At 42.4% G+C, this 15,857-nt stretch overlaps 1 protein-coding gene across 1 annotated transcript in view; it reads left to right on the top strand.

Moving 5' to 3' along the window:
• Positions 1-15,857, top strand: part of FAM133B (family with sequence similarity 133 member B) — a 156,106-nt gene that overhangs the window by 15,703 nt on the left and 124,546 nt on the right. Inside the window, exons 2-3 of the mRNA XM_068235019.1 lie at positions 354-451; positions 8,423-8,501. Of these exons, the coding sequence (XP_068091120.1) occupies positions 354-451; positions 8,423-8,501 (177 nt within the window). The remainder of the gene's footprint in view (positions 1-353; positions 452-8,422; positions 8,502-15,857) is intronic.

The following is a 15,857-nucleotide window of genomic DNA, read 5'->3' as shown; positions in this document are numbered from 1 at the left end:
TGCATTCCTGCCTGTTTATCAATTTGCACTCCTGTTTATGCCTATTATTATTTATGCCTTCTGTTAGCTATACCTTTTAAATCCTTTGCTGACCAATTGTATGTGCCAAACCCAATTCAGAGCACGACCCAGTCGTGCCTGGCGATTAAAATATTTCTGATTCTGATTGGTGAATAACTATGTCTTTAATAACCTTGATTTACAAAAAAAGACTTGTGCAGCCTAGATCTGTGTACGGTATATGATCATTCTATAATGTGCAGTGTCTTCTTTGTGGTGTTTTGGGACAGATACAGTTGTGTGTTTGACAATGGACAGTCTTGTGAAAATGGTAATCATTTTGTCCTTTCTAGGCGTATATGAATCCTATAGCCATGGCTCGGGCTCGGGGTCCCGTGGCCTCCGGGGGACCAACAATTCAGGATTATCTGAGCAGACCAAGGCCTACCTGGTGAGCTTTATATCACTGATATTATCCTTGTAGTTTGTATGGTGCCATCTGGTGGCTCCCCGTATCATTGCATGTCACCTCTCCAGTCAGCATGTTTCCCCTGCAATTGTATGAAAGATGGGACACTGTGATTGTTCTGTAAATGATTGGGAAGCTTTTACCACATGAGCCCTTGATGAGCTAGAGTTCACCCTTTCAGATTTGACATGGTAAATCAAGATGAATCGGGTATTATGCTGTTTATTACGTTCTGCATACATTTCCATCACTCAGTATTTATGGAATGGGGAGGGGTTTGGGTTACTCCTCCCTACTAATTATGGAATGGGGAGGAGTTTGGGCAGCTCATCCCCTACTGATCATGGAATGGGGAGGAGTTTGGGTGGCTTATCCCTGATCCCTGCTGAGCATAAAATGGGGAGGAGTTTGGGCAGATGATCCCTACTGATCATGAAATTGGGCAGGAGTTTGGGTAGCTTATTCCTACTGATCATGGAATGGGGAGGAGTTTGGGTGGCTCATCCCTGCTGAGCATAAAATGGGGAGGAGTTTGGGCAGATGATCCCTACTGATCATGGAATTGGGCAGGAGTTTGGGTAGCTTATTCCTTCTGATCATGGAATGGGGAGGAGTTTAAGCAGCTCATCCCTACTAATCTTCAAAAGGGTAGGAGTTTGGGTGGCTGATCCCTACTGATCATGGAATGGGGGAGGAGTTTGGTGTCATCTGTGTATAATATTTGGTGGAGTGGCTGTATAAGGAGTGTTTGGTGTGATCGGTGTATAATATTTGGTGGAGTGGCTGTATAAGGAGTGTTTGGTGTGATCGGTGTATATTTGGTGGAATGGCTGTATAAGGAGTGTTTGGTGTGATCGGTGTATATTTGGTGGAATGGCTGTATAAGGAGTGTTTGGTGTGATCGGTGTATAATATTTGGTGGAATGGCTGTATAAGGAGTGTTTGGTGTCATCGGTGTATAATATTTGGTGGAATGGCTGTATAAGGAGTGTTTGGTGTGATCGGTGTATAATATTTGGTGGAATGGCTGTATAAGGAGTGTTTGGTGTGATTGGGGTATAATATTTGGTGGAGTGGCTGTATAAGGAGTGTTTGGTGTCATCGGTGTATAATATTTGGTGGAATGGCTGTATAAGGAGTGTTTGGTGTGATCGGTGTATATTTGGTGGAGTGGCTGTATAAGGAGTGTTTGGTGTGATCGGGATATAATATTTGGTGGAGTGGCTGTATAAGGAGTGTTTGGTGTGATCGGTGTATATTTGGTGGAGTGGCTGTATAAGGAGTGTTTGGTGTGATCGGTGTATATTTGGTGGAATGGCTGTATAAGGCGTGTTTGGTGTGATCGGTGTATAATATTTGGTGGAATGGCTGTATAAGGAGTGTTTGGTGTGATTGGGGTATAATATTTGGTGGAGTGGCTGTATAAGGAGTGTTTGGTGTGATCGGTGTATATTTGGTGGAGTGGCTGTATAAGGAGTGTTTGGTGTGATCGGTGTATATTTGGTGGAATGGCTGTATAAGGAGTGTTTGGTGTGATCGGGATATAATATTTGGTGGAATGGCTGTATAAGGAGTGTTTGGTGTGAACGGGGTATAATATTTGGTGGAATGGCTGTATAAGGAGTGTTTGGTGTGATCGGTGTATATTTGGTGGAGTGGCTGTATAAGGAGTGTTTGGTGTGATCGGGATATAATATTTGGTGGAATGGCTGTATAAGGAGTGTTTGGTGTGATCGGTGTATATTTGGTGGAGTGGCTGTATAAGGAGTGTTTGGTGTGATCGGTGTATATTTGGTGGAGTGGCTGTATAAGGAGTGTTTGGTGTGATCGGGATATAATATTTGGTGGAATGGCTGTATAAGGAGTGTTTGGTGTGATCGGGATATAATATTTGGTGGAATGGCTGTATAAGGAGTGTTTGGTGTGAACGGGGTATAATATTTGGTGGAATGGCTGTATAAGGAGTGTTTGGTGTGATCGGTGTATATTTGGTGGAGTGGCTGTATAAGGAGTGTTTGGTGTGATCGGGATATAATATTTGGTGGAATGGCTGTATAAGGAGTGTTTGGTGTGATCGGTGTATATTTGGTGGAGTGGCTGTATAAGGAGTGTTTGGTGTGATCGGTGTATATTTGGTGGAGTGGCTGTATAAGGAGTGTTTGGTGTGATCGGGATATAATATTTGGTGGAATGGCTGTATAAGGAGTGTTTGGTGTGATCGGTGTATATTTGGTGGAGTGGCTGTATAAGGAGTGTTTGGTGTGATCGGTGTATATTTGGTGGAGTGGCTGTATAAGGAGTGTTTGGTGTGATCGGGATATAATATTTGGTGGAATGGCTGTATAAGGAGTGTTTGGTGTGATCGGTGTATATTTGGTGGAATGGCTGTATAAGGAGTGTTTGGTGTGATCGGTGTATAATATTTGGTGGAGTGGCTGTATAAGGAGTGTTTGGTGTGATCGGTGTATATTTGGTGGAATGGCTGTATAAGGAGTGTTTGGTGTGATCAGGATATAATATTTGGTGGAATGGCTGTATAAGGAGTGTTTGGTGTCATCGGTGTATAATATTTGGTGGAATGGCTGTATAAGGAGTGTTTGGTGTGATCGGTGTATATTTGGTGGAGTGGCTGTATAAGGAGTGTTTGGTGTGATCGGTGTATATTTGGTGGAATGGCTGTATAAGGAGTGTTTGGTGTGATCGGGATATAATATTTGGTGGAATGGCTGTATAAGGAGTGTTTGGTGTGATCGGGATATAATATTTGGTGGAGTGGCTGTATAAGGAGTGTTTGGTGTGATCGGGATATAATATTTGGTGGAATGGCTGTATAAGGAGTGTTTGGTGTGATCGGTGTATAATATTTGGTGGAATGGCTGTATAAGGAGTGTTTGATGTGATCGGTGTATAATATTTGGTGGAATGGCTGTATAAGGAAAGTTTGATGTGATCGGTGTATAATATTTGGTGGAATGGCTGTATAAGGAGTGTTTGGTGTGATCGGTGTATATTTGGTGGAGTGGCTGTATAAGGAGTGTTTGGTGTGATCGGGATATAATATTTGGTGGAGTGGCTGTATAAGGAGTGTTTGGTGTGATCGGGATATAATATTTGGTGGAATGGCTGTATAAGGAGTGTTTGGTGTGATCGGTGTATAATATTTGGTGGAATGGCTGTATAAGGATTGTTTGGTGTGATCGGGATATAATATTTGGTGGAATGGCTGTATAAGGAGTGTTTGGTGTGATCGGTGTATAATATTTGGTGGAATGGCTGTATAAGGAGTGTTTGGTGTGATCGGGATATAATATTTGGTGGAGTGGCTGTATAAGGAGTGTTTGGTGTGATCGGGATATAATATTTGGTGGAATGGCTGTATAAGGAGTGTTTGGTGTGATCGGTGTATAATATTTGGTGGAATGGCTGTATAAGGAGTGTTTGGTGTCATCTGTGTATAATATTTGGTGGAATGGCTGTATAAGGAGTGTTTGGTGTGATCGGTGTATAATATTTGGTGGAGTGGCTGTATAAGGAGTGTTTGGTGTGATCGGGATATAATATTTGGTGGAGTGGCTGTATAAGGAGTGTTTGATGTGATCGGTGTATAATATTTGGTGGAGTGGCTGTATAAGGAGTGTTTGGTGTGATCGGGATATAATATTTGGTGGAATGGCTGTATAAGGAGTGTTTGGTGTGATCGGTGTATAATATTTGGTGGAATGGCTGTATAAGGAGTGTTTGGTGTCATCTGTGTATAATATTTGGTGGAATGGCTGTATAAGGAAAGTTTGATGTGATCGGTGTATAATATTTGGTGGAATGGCTGTATAAGGAGTGTTTGGTGTGATCGGTGTATATTTGGTGGAGTGGCTGTATAAGGAGTGTTTGGTGTGATCGGGATATAATATTTGGTGGAGTGGCTGTATAAGGAGTGTTTGATGTGATCGGTGTATAATATTTGGTGGAATGGCTGTATAAGGAGTGTTTGGTGTGATCGGTGTATATTTGGTGGAGTGGCTGTATAAGGAGTGTTTGGTGTGATCGGTGTATATTTGGTGGAATGGCTGTATAAGGCGTGTTTGGTGTGATCGGGATATAATATTTGGTGGAATGGCTGTATAAGGAGTGTTTGGTGTGCACGGGGTATAATATTTGGTGGAATGGCTGTATAAGGAGTGTTTGGTGTGATCGGTGTATAATATTTGGTGGAGTGGCTGTATAAGGAGTGTTTGGTGTGATCGGTGTATATTTGGTGGAATGGCTGTATAAGGAGTGTTTGGTGTGATCAGGATATAATATTTGGTGGAATGGCTGTATAAGGAGTGTTTGGTGTCATCGGTGTATAATATTTGGTGGAATGGCTGTATAAGGAGTGTTTGGTGTGATCGGTGTATATTTGGTGGAGTGGCTGTATAAGGAGTGTTTGGTGTGATCGGTGTATATTTGGTGGAATGGCTGTATAAGGAGTGTTTGGTGTGATCGGGATATAATATTTGGTGGAATGGCTGTATAAGGAGTGTTTGGTGTGATCGGTGTATATTTGGTGGAGTGGCTGTATAAGGAGTGTTTGGTGTGATCGGTGTATATTTGGTGGAATGGCTGTATAAGGAGTGTTTGGTGTGATCAGGATATAATATTTGGTGGAATGGCTGTATAAGGAGTGTTTGGTGTCATCGGTGTATAATATTTGGTGGAATGGCTGTATAAGGAGTGTTTGGTGTGATCGGTGTATATTTGGTGGAGTGGCTGTATAAGGAGTGTTTGGTGTGATCGGTGTATATTTGGTGGAATGGCTGTATAAGGAGTGTTTGGTGTGATCGGGATATAATATTTGGTGGAATGGCTGTATAAGGAGTGTTTGGTGTGATCGGGATATAATATTTGGTGGAGTGGCTGTATAAGGAGTGTTTGGTGTGATCGGGATATAATATTTGGTGGAATGGCTGTATAAGGAGTGTTTGGTGTGATCGGTGTATAATATTTGGTGGAATGGCTGTATAAGGAGTGTTTGATGTGATCGGTGTATAATATTTGGTGGAATGGCTGTATAAGGAAAGTTTGATGTGATCGGTGTATAATATTTGGTGGAATGGCTGTATAAGGAGTGTTTGGTGTGATCGGTGTATATTTGGTGGAGTGGCTGTATAAGGAGTGTTTGGTGTGATCGGGATATAATATTTGGTGGAGTGGCTGTATAAGGAGTGTTTGGTGTGATCGGGATATAATATTTGGTGGAATGGCTGTATAAGGAGTGTTTGGTGTGATCGGTGTATAATATTTGGTGGAATGGCTGTATAAGGATTGTTTGGTGTGATCGGGATATAATATTTGGTGGAATGGCTGTATAAGGAGTGTTTGGTGTGATCGGTGTATAATATTTGGTGGAATGGCTGTATAAGGAGTGTTTGGTGTGATCGGGATATAATATTTGGTGGAGTGGCTGTATAAGGAGTGTTTGGTGTGATCGGGATATAATATTTGGTGGAATGGCTGTATAAGGAGTGTTTGATGTGATCGGTGTATAATATTTGGTGGAATGGCTGTATAAGGAGTGTTTGGTGTCATCTGTGTATAATATTTGGTGGAATGGCTGTATAAGGAGTGTTTGGTGTGATCGGTGTATAATATTTGGTGGAGTGGCTGTATAAGGAGTGTTTGGTGTGATCGGCGTATAATATTTGGTGGAATGGCTGTATAAGGAAAGTTTGATGTGATCGGTGTATAATATTTGGTGGAATGGCTGTATAAGGAGTGTTTGGTGTGATCGGTGTATATTTGGTGGAGTGGCTGTATAAGGAGTGTTTGGTGTGATCGGGATATAATATTTGGTGGAGTGGCTGTATAAGGAGTGTTTGATGTGATCGGTGTATAATATTTGGTGGAATGGCTGTATAAGGAGTGTTTGGTGTGATCGGTGTATATTTGGTGGAATGGCTGTATAAGGAGTGTTTGGTGTGATCGGGATATAATATTTGGTGGAATGGCTGTATAAGGAGTGTTTGGTGTGAACGGGGTATAATATTTGGTGGAATGGCTGTATAAGGAGTGTTTGGTGTGATCGGTGTATAATATTTGGTGGAGTGGCTGTATAAGGAGTGTTTGGTGTGATCGGTGTATATTTGGTGGAATGGCTGTATAAGGAGTGTTTGGTGTGATCAGGATATAATATTTGGTGGAATGGCTGTATAAGGAGTGTTTGGTGTCATCGGTGTATAATATTTGGTGGAATGGCTGTATAAGGAGTGTTTGGTGTGATCGGTGTATATTTGGTGGAGTGGCTGTACAAGGAGTGTTTGGTGTGATCGGTGTATATTTGGTGGAATGGCTGTATAAGGAGTGTTTGGTGTGATCGGGATATAATATTTGGTGGAATGGCTGTATAAGGAGTGTTTGGTGTGATCGGTGTATATTTGGTGGAGTGGCTGTATAAGGAGTGTTTGGTGTGATCGGTGTATAATATTTGGTGGAATGGCTGTATAAGGAGTGTTTGGTGTGATCAGTGTATAATATTTGGTGGAATGGCTGTATAAGGAGTGTTTGGTGTGATCAGTGTATAATATTTGGTGGAATGGCTGTATAAGGAGTGTTTGGTGTCATCGGTGTATAATATTTGGTGGAATGGCTGTATAAGGAGTGTTTGGTGTGATCGGTGTATATTTGGTGGAGTGGCTGTATAAGGAGTGTTTGGTGTGATCAGTGTATAATATTTGGTGGAATGGCTGTATAAGGAGTGTTTGGTGTGATCAGGATATAATATTTGGTGGAATGGCTGAATAAGGAGTGTTTGGTGTGATCGGGGTATAATATTTGGTGGAATGGCTGTATAAGGAGTGTTTGGTGTGAACGGGGTATAATATTTGGTGGAATGGCTGTATAAGGAGTGTTTGGTGTGAACGGGGTATAATATTTGGTGGAATGGCTGTATAAGGAGTGTTTGATGTGATCGGTGTATAATATTTGGTGGAATGGCTGTATAAGGAGTGTTTGGTGTGATCGGTGTATAATATTTGGTGGAGTGGCTGTATAAGGAGTGTTTGGTGTGATCGGTGTATATTTGGTGGAATGGCTGTATAAGGAGTGTTTGGTGTGATCGGGATATAATATTTGGTGGAGTGGCTGTATAAGGAGTGTTTGGTGTGATCAGGATATAATATTTGGTGGAATGGCTGTATAAGGAGTGTTTGGTGTGAACGGGGTATAATATTTGGTGGAATGGCTGTATAAGGAGTGTTTGATGTGATCGGTGTATAATATTTGGTGGAATGGCTGTATAAGGAGTGTTTGGTGTGATCGGTGTATATTTGGTGGAATGGCTGTATAAGGATTGTTTGGTGTGATCGGGATATAATATTTGGTGGAATGGCTGTATAAGGAGTGTTTGGTGTGAACGGGGTATAATATTTGGTGGAATGGCTGTATAAGGAGTGTTTGATGTGATCGGTGTATAATATTTGGTGGAATGGCTGTATAAGGAGTGTTTGGTGTGATCGGTGTATATTTGGTGGAGTGGCTGTATAAGGAGTGTTTGGTGTGATCGGTGTATAATATTTGGTGGAATGGCTGTATAAGGATTGTTTGGTGTGATCGGGATATAATATTTGGTGGAATGGCTGTATAAGGAGTGTTTGGTGTGATCGGTGTATAATATTTGGTGGAATGGCTGTATAAGGAGTGTTTGGTGTGAACGGGGTATAATATTTGGTGGAGTGGCTGTATAAGGAGTGTTTGGTGTGATCGGAATATAATATTTGGTGGAGTGGCTGTATAAGGAGTGTTTGGTGTGATCGGGGTATAATATTTGATGGAATGGCTGTATAAGGAGTGTTTGGTGTGATTGGTGTATAATATTTGGTGGAATGGCTGTATAAGGAGTATTTGGTGTGATCGGTGTATAATATTTGGTGGAGTGGGGTGTATTCAGTATTTGGTATGATCCGAGTGTCTCTGTTGCAGGGAAGAGGTGAAGGAGCAGCTGGAGAAGAAGAAGAAAGGGTCTCGCGCTCTGGCTGAGTTTGAGGAAAAGATGAATAAGGTGTGTGTTTTTTGTTTTTTTGTTTTTTCCGATACATGGTATATTTTCTATATTTTTTTTTTCTGATTTGTATCCTCCATTTAAAGAGTATCCGAAAGGGGAGAAAAGTTTTATACATACCTGCAGGAGGCTTCCTCCTGCGCCCTTCGTGCAGATCACTCTCGCTGCCACCCTTCACCTTTTGGATGGTCCCGTAGATGCTCCGTTATGTTCGGCCAGTTGGCGCAGTTTGCCTGTGTTCTCTCTCCCGTGGCCCGGGAACACTCCCGGCGCTTGGGCGCGCATGTGCAGTACACCCTACTGCCTGAACACAATGGGGTTTCTACGGGGCCATCCAGGAGGCAAATGGTGGCGGCGAGAGAGTGATCAGGCCAGAGGAAGTCCCAGGTATGTATAAAACTTTTCTGGCCTTTCGTCTCAGGTTTCCTTTTTGAAGTTGAACTTGTACTTAAAAATCATTTTAACCTCCTTGCCGGTTTTCCCGACCTGAGCTCGGGGTAGAAAAAACAAGCTATTAGCGGTGATCCCGAGCTCAGGTCGGGGTATGCATTGCAGAGCCTTACTTGTGGTTGTGGAGTCCCGCGCGCGATCTCGCTGCACAGCGGGACTCCAGCCTCTCTCCCCGACAGTGTGGGGTCTTTCCCTGGCCGCCGGGATCCCCCATGTCCCCGCTATTCTTCCGGGGACCCGGCAGCCAGTTGGAGCAGCGCAGCCGTGGTGGTGGCAGCAGAGCGATGGTGGCAGCGTGACGTCATCGGGGGCGGGGCTAATATTGAAAACTAACTTCTCTATATTAGAGAAATATAGAGAAGTTCGTTTATATGTATATTAGCGCCATCTTGTGGACAAAGAGAAAACTGCAGCACAGGAGCCCAGGAAGGTACATTTTTTTTTTATTTTGCTGCAGATCTCACTGCCAGAATGATTTTTTTCAGGTTTTAGGGTCTGAAAGAGTGAAAAAAAAATTGCACCGCTTTTAGACCCTAAAATCTGGAAAGAATCAGACCGCCAAGGAGGTTAAAGAGACACTGAAGCGGAAAAAAATGATGATATTATGATTTGTATGTGTAGCACAGCTAAGAAATAAAACATTAAGATCAGATACATCAGTCTAATTGTTTCCAGTACAGGAAGAGTTAAGAAACTCCAGTTGTTATCTCTATGTAAAAAAGCCATTAAGCTCTCCGACTAAGTTAGTCCTGGAGAGGGCTGTTATCTGACTTTTATTATCTCAACTGTTCCTGGACTATTTACTTTCATCTGCTAGAGGAGAGGTCATTACTTCACATACTGCTCTGAAAGACTCATTTGGAATGCTGAGTGTTGTGTAATCTGCACATATTATAGAATGATGCAATGTTAGAAAAAACACTATATACCTGAAAATAAAAGTATGAGAATATTTTCTTTGCTGCTAATCTTCTAGTAATTATTCATAGTACACAACCAATTCATTATATCATATATTTTTTTTCGCTTCAGTGTCTCTTTAAGTAGCTTAACCTCTTCATACAAACCGGATGTATATACATGTCCTGTTTGTGCTTCTGTCCCGCAAACAGAACGTACAGGCACGTCTTGTCATTTCACGGTGGTTGCACACGCCAGCTTCTCATTCACCGCGGAGGAATAGGTGATCGGGAACATATGTTCCTGAAGCCAATCAGAGTACCGGTGAATGAATAAACGTGGCTCCATTTAGTAGCCATGTTCATTCATTAGAACATCTGGTCTGCCTGTGTGTTCAGGGGCTATGGCTAAAAGTATTGGAGGCAGAGGGATCAGCAGGACAGCCAGGCAACTGGTATTGCTTAAAATGAAATAAATATGTCAACCTCCATATCAGGGCTATGGAGTTGGTACAGAAATCATCTGCCTCCGACTTCTCAGTTTCTGAAACCTCCGACTCCAGGTACCCAAAATTGCTTTGACTCTTCTAACCTGGTTATTGCCTTCTACTGATCGCTTCTCAATGTCTGGGACTGTAAAATGATTGTTGCAGCTAGACGTGTTCTCTTTTACCCTTTTCTGGATCCCGACATTCCCCAGTTCTTTTTGGGTTTCTGACAGTGACTTCTTATCCCTTTTTGGCCTCAGGAATGTATTGAAGGGCAGGATTCTTGCTATAGATGAGACATTATGTAAATGAGGCCGAACAAAGGACTGGATTTCCAAAGGCCAGAAAATCTGATCCTGGAACCCTGCTGTAGAACATCCTTGAAGAGACGTTTCTTGTCCACTAGGTTTAACAAATTTCCAAGTTTAGTAATCCCGTATCTGACCATTTTCTATAGTTCTCATGATTGAGGCCTGGAATGAAACTGGAGTTACCCTCTGGCATATATTTTGATATTTATCCAAGGTTGGTGGAAGATCTTCTGTATCTCCCATCAAGCGTTCAGCGTATCTCTATTACATTGCATTTCAGGCATAGGGGCGTGGTTGACCAGCTAGGGTATTGCAGGCCTGTCAGTTCCCACGGTTCAGCAATATGGCGTTCCAAGGGTCTATTCGAGAATCCAGTTATCCCAGCTACCCAATCTCTTACATCCCGAAACAGACACAATAAATTATATTTCCTAATGTCCGGGAAGCTGAGCCTTCGCCCCCTATCTCCTCTGGGGCACATGCACGGCGCTTACGGAGCAAGACGTGATTTCCCGCGCACATAAAACGTTGCCAGTCAGGCTGAGACGCAGGCCCAGCCGTGTGGTGAGACTCGGCCTACCCCGAAGCAAAATCAGGCTTGTAACCCTTGCAGGCCGGTTCGCACGATGATCAGCAGCCGTGTGCTTAGAACCAGCAGAGGCTGTTCACTAACATTAACCACTTAAAGAGACACTGAAGCGAAAAAAAACTATGATATTATGATTTGTATGTGTAGTACAGCTAAGAAATAAAACATTAAAGTGAACCTCCAGACTAAAAATCTACTCAGCAGCACTGAAAAGGCTTTGTGTTTCTTTAACAGTTTCACAGCATCAGAACTTAGTTTTTCTTATCCTAGCCTAATTTTTAGCTGTACAGAAGAAAACTGCCCGGGCATTTTTTCCCTAATGCTGTGCAAAGCATGATGGGATTTCTGATGTTGTTGTTCTCGTTCTGCCGTTTTGGTGCAAATTTTTTTTTTTTCCAAATTTTGAATTTGAGATTTGAAGCCTAGCGTGCGCAGCAGGGAGGGGTGATCAGGATACCGGACATTTAGAACTGTGTCTCATGCTCCGTCACCTCCTTTCAACCAAAAAGATGGCTGCCCCCATGAAATCACAAACATTTGCCTGTTCCTTTAAAACAAAGTGGGTAAGAGATTATATTACCTATCTATTTTAATTAACATAACTTATGTTACTTAATGACAGTATATTTGTTTAGGCTGAAGTTCCCCTTTAAGATCAGATACATAAGTCTAATTGTTTCCAGTACAGGAAGAGTTAAGAAACTCCAGTTGTTATCTCTATACAAAAAAGCCATTAAGCTCTAAGACTTTCAAAGTCGTGGAGAGGGCTGTCTTCTGACTTTTATTATCTCAACTGTAAGTGAACTATTTACTTTTTCTCTGGCAGAGGAGAGGTCATTAGTTCACAGACTGCTCTGATAGACTCATTTTGAATGCTGAGTGTTGTGTAATCTGCACATATTAGAGAATGATGCAATGTTAGAAAAAAACACTATATACCTGAAAATAAAAGTATGAGAATATTTTCTTTGCTGCTAATCTTCTAGTAATTATTCATAGTACACAACCAATTCACTATATCATATTTTTTTTTCTCTTCAGTGTCTCTTTAATGACAACTGGACGGATCTAGAAGTCCAGTGTAGTTGTGGATAGTGTATGCTTTGCAGCAGCTGCAGTGCCGGTTCTATTGTGTCTACCTCTTGTTTGTATAGTTGTGGATAGTGTACCACCAGCTTGTTACTAAATGAGGCACATGGGGTGTAATTTTTAACTGTGACAAGTTGTACAATACATTTTGGTGGGTCTTAAAGCTTGGACACACATCACCACCTAAAAATAGGTAGGGACAAACTCAATCCAACATAAAAAGTCATTTTTCAAAATTATGATCAAACTTGGGAAAGTATTAGCAAAACCACAAGAGACGTGGTAACATTTTAACTATGATAAGTAGTAGAATAGAGTTTAGAGCGTTTTAGGGTTGAGGCCCATGGCTTGTGTATTCTTTTTAGTCACAAACTGAATCAAAAGCAATAACATTTTTGCATATTCTATACCAAAATAAAAACTTGTAAAATGAAAATAAAGTGACAGAATATAGAAAAAAAACATATTATTATCTTAGGAACTTGGCTTTTTTAAATATGCATGCAGTATTACTATTATTTTTGTAAATAAAGTCTTGTAATGATTAATAGTGTAAAATGAGAAAGCAAAAACTCTTGTGGCCATACATTGTACTAGGAACATAATCTAAATGTTGTAATAACCAGGATGGATAACCAAATACAATTGTGGGATTAACTTATAGTAAAGCTATAATGGATGTAAATGAAGAAATAGTGTTTTGTTTTTTGTTTTGTTTTTCCATTTTTCCCATTGGAATGCATTGAAAATAAGGTAATTACTAAACAAAATTTTCACACACTATACAGATGATTTAGATGTGATGAGTAGTAATAAAGTTATTGGTGAATGAATGGGAGCAGCGCTGATATGTGAAAATTGCTCTCGTCCTGAAGTGGTTAAGCTGGTGTCTACATGTGAACTCTTGGCCGGTGTGAAGGACCTTATCCCACAAATCCATGAGGTAGGCCAGCAGGTGGGGGAGCTGGATAACCACATAGACGTCATGGCTGATGCTAGCGATGAAGATAAACAGCAGATGAATGCCCCGGAAGTCAGAGTAGAGGCGGCTGAAAGGAGGCTGGAGGATTTTGAGAACCGCGCAGGATCTGACGATTGCCTGAATCATTCACCGCTCTGGAAGAGGTGACCACAAGCCTTCTCTCAGCCTTGTTCCCACAAGTAGATGCAGGAATGGTACATATGGATACATCAGGCGCTGGGGAGGCCATGGACACTGGGAACACCTAGAGATGAGGTTTTAAAGCTTCACTATGGAGAGATTAAGGACCAGATCATGGCGGCCACTAGAGATCTCACAGATCTTCTGGGGGTCCCCTTGTTGGTGCACATCTATGCCAACCTGGCAGCGATTACTCTGCAAAGGAGGAGACCGCTGCGACCGATCACACTTAATAGAGAGAAGATTAGATATCGCTGGGGATTTCCTAGTTGGCTCAACACCTGCTCTCAGTCTGTCCGAACGCTTGAGGAGGGTAAGTCGGCACTAGAGGCTGCTAGCATTAGGGCCCGGGGCGGGGGGGGGCCCTCAACCTATGGGTGGGGTGTGTCCCCCTTGCCCTCCCTGCCCTTCCCCCCCAACTCCCCCACCTCCACCTGGCTATTCAGCTTCTGCCTGGCGGATCGGGACCTTCTCTGTGAAACTCGAGGCTTTAGCTACTTGTTCCTAGTGTTTAGTTATGGTTTTTGTGGGGAATGGAAATTGTTGGCCTGTTGAGTCTGCCAGTTTGGGTCTCACTACACAGTACAGACCACAAGTTTGGACACACCTTCTCATTCAAAGAGTTTTCTTTATTTTCATGACTATGAACATTGTAGAGTCACACTGAAGGCATCCAAACTATGAATTACCACATGTGGAAGTATAGTACATAACCAAACAGTGTGACACAACTGAAAATACGTCATATTCTAGGTTCTGCAAAGTAGCCACCTTTTGCTTTGGTTACTGCTTTGCACATTCTTGGCATTCTCTTGATGAGCTGCAAGAGGTAGTCACCTGAAATGGTTCTCACTTCACAGGTGTGCCCTGTCAGGTGTAATAAGTGGGATTTCTTGCCTTATAAATGGGGTTGGGATAAGCAGTTGCGTTGTGGAGAAGTCAGGTGGATACACAGCTGATAGGCCTACTGAATAGACTGTTAGAATTTGTATTATGGCAAGAAAAAAGCAGCTAAGTAAAGAAAAACGAGTGGCCATCATTACTTTAAGAAATGAAGGTCAGCTAGTCCGAAAAATTGGGAAAACTTTGAAAGTGTCCCCAAGTGCAGTCTCGAAAACCATTTGGATTCCAGACATTCCTCATGGTTTTGGGCCACTAAAATGCCAGGGCATCATAGGAACCCCACCAAGTGACCCCATTTTAGAAAGAAGACACCCCAAGGTATTCCGTTAGGAGTATGGTGAGTTCATAGAATATTTTATTTTTTGTCACAAGTTAGTGGGAAATGACACTTTGTGAAAAAAGAAAACAATAAAAATTAATTTATGCTAACTTGTGACAAAAATAAAATCTTCTATGAACTCACCATACTCCTAATGGAATACCTTGGGGTGTCTTCTTTCTAAAATGGGGTCACTTGGTGGGGTTCCTATGATGCCCTGGCATTTTAGGGGCCCTAAAACGTGAGGAATAGTCTAGAAACCAAATGCCTCAAAATGACCTGTGAATAGGACATTGGGCCCCTTAGCGCACCTAGGCTGCAAAAAAGTGTCACACATGTGGTATCACCGTACTCAGGAGAAGTAGTATAATGTGTTTTGGGGTGTATTTTTACACATCCCCATGCTGGGTGGGAGAAATCTCTCTGTAAAGGACAATTGTGTGTGAAAAAAAAAAATCTCATTTACAGAGAGATTTCTCCTACCCAGCATGAGTATGTGTAAAAATACACCCCAACACACATTATACTATTTCTCCAGAGTACGGCGGTACTACATGTGTGACCCCTTTTTGCAGCCTAGGTGCGCTAAGGCAGAGTTGTCCAACCCTGACCTCGGCCCACCAACAGTACATGTTCTGCAGGAAACCACAAACATACACAGGTGGGGTAATTAGTGTCTCAGCAGAGATGTTTAACTACCTCTGTGGATTTCCACAAAACATGCACTGTTGGTGGGCCTTGAGAACAGGGTTGGGGAACACTGCGCTAAGGGGCCCAAAGTCCTATGAGCACCTTTAGGCTGGTTTCACAGTGGGACGTTACAGGCGCACGTTAGAGCAGCCTGTAACGCAGCCCACCGCACAGTAATGAAAAATCAATGGGCTGTTCACAGTGCCCATGTTGCGTTACATTGTAACGCTGCGCCACAAGCCAACGTTCTGCATGCAGTACTGCTTGCACATGCTCAGTAATGTTGGGGAGGAGCGGAGAGCGGCCAGGCACATGGCTAATTAATATTCACTGCACGTTGTGACGTGCAGTGTTTACTTCCTGGAGCGGCCACTCTATGCGGCGATTGGCCGGTGGGACCACGTGATGCGGAGAGCTCCGCTCACGTGGTCTCCGCAGTGACTCCGCAAGAGCAGG

This window comes from Hyperolius riggenbachi, chromosome 5 (assembly GCF_040937935.1).
Source record: "Hyperolius riggenbachi isolate aHypRig1 chromosome 5, aHypRig1.pri, whole genome shotgun sequence".
Classification (NCBI taxonomy): Eukaryota; Metazoa; Chordata; class Amphibia; order Anura; family Hyperoliidae; genus Hyperolius; species Hyperolius riggenbachi.
The sequence above is the reverse complement of the archived record's forward strand: the minus strand, read 5'-3'. Positions and strand labels throughout refer to the sequence as shown.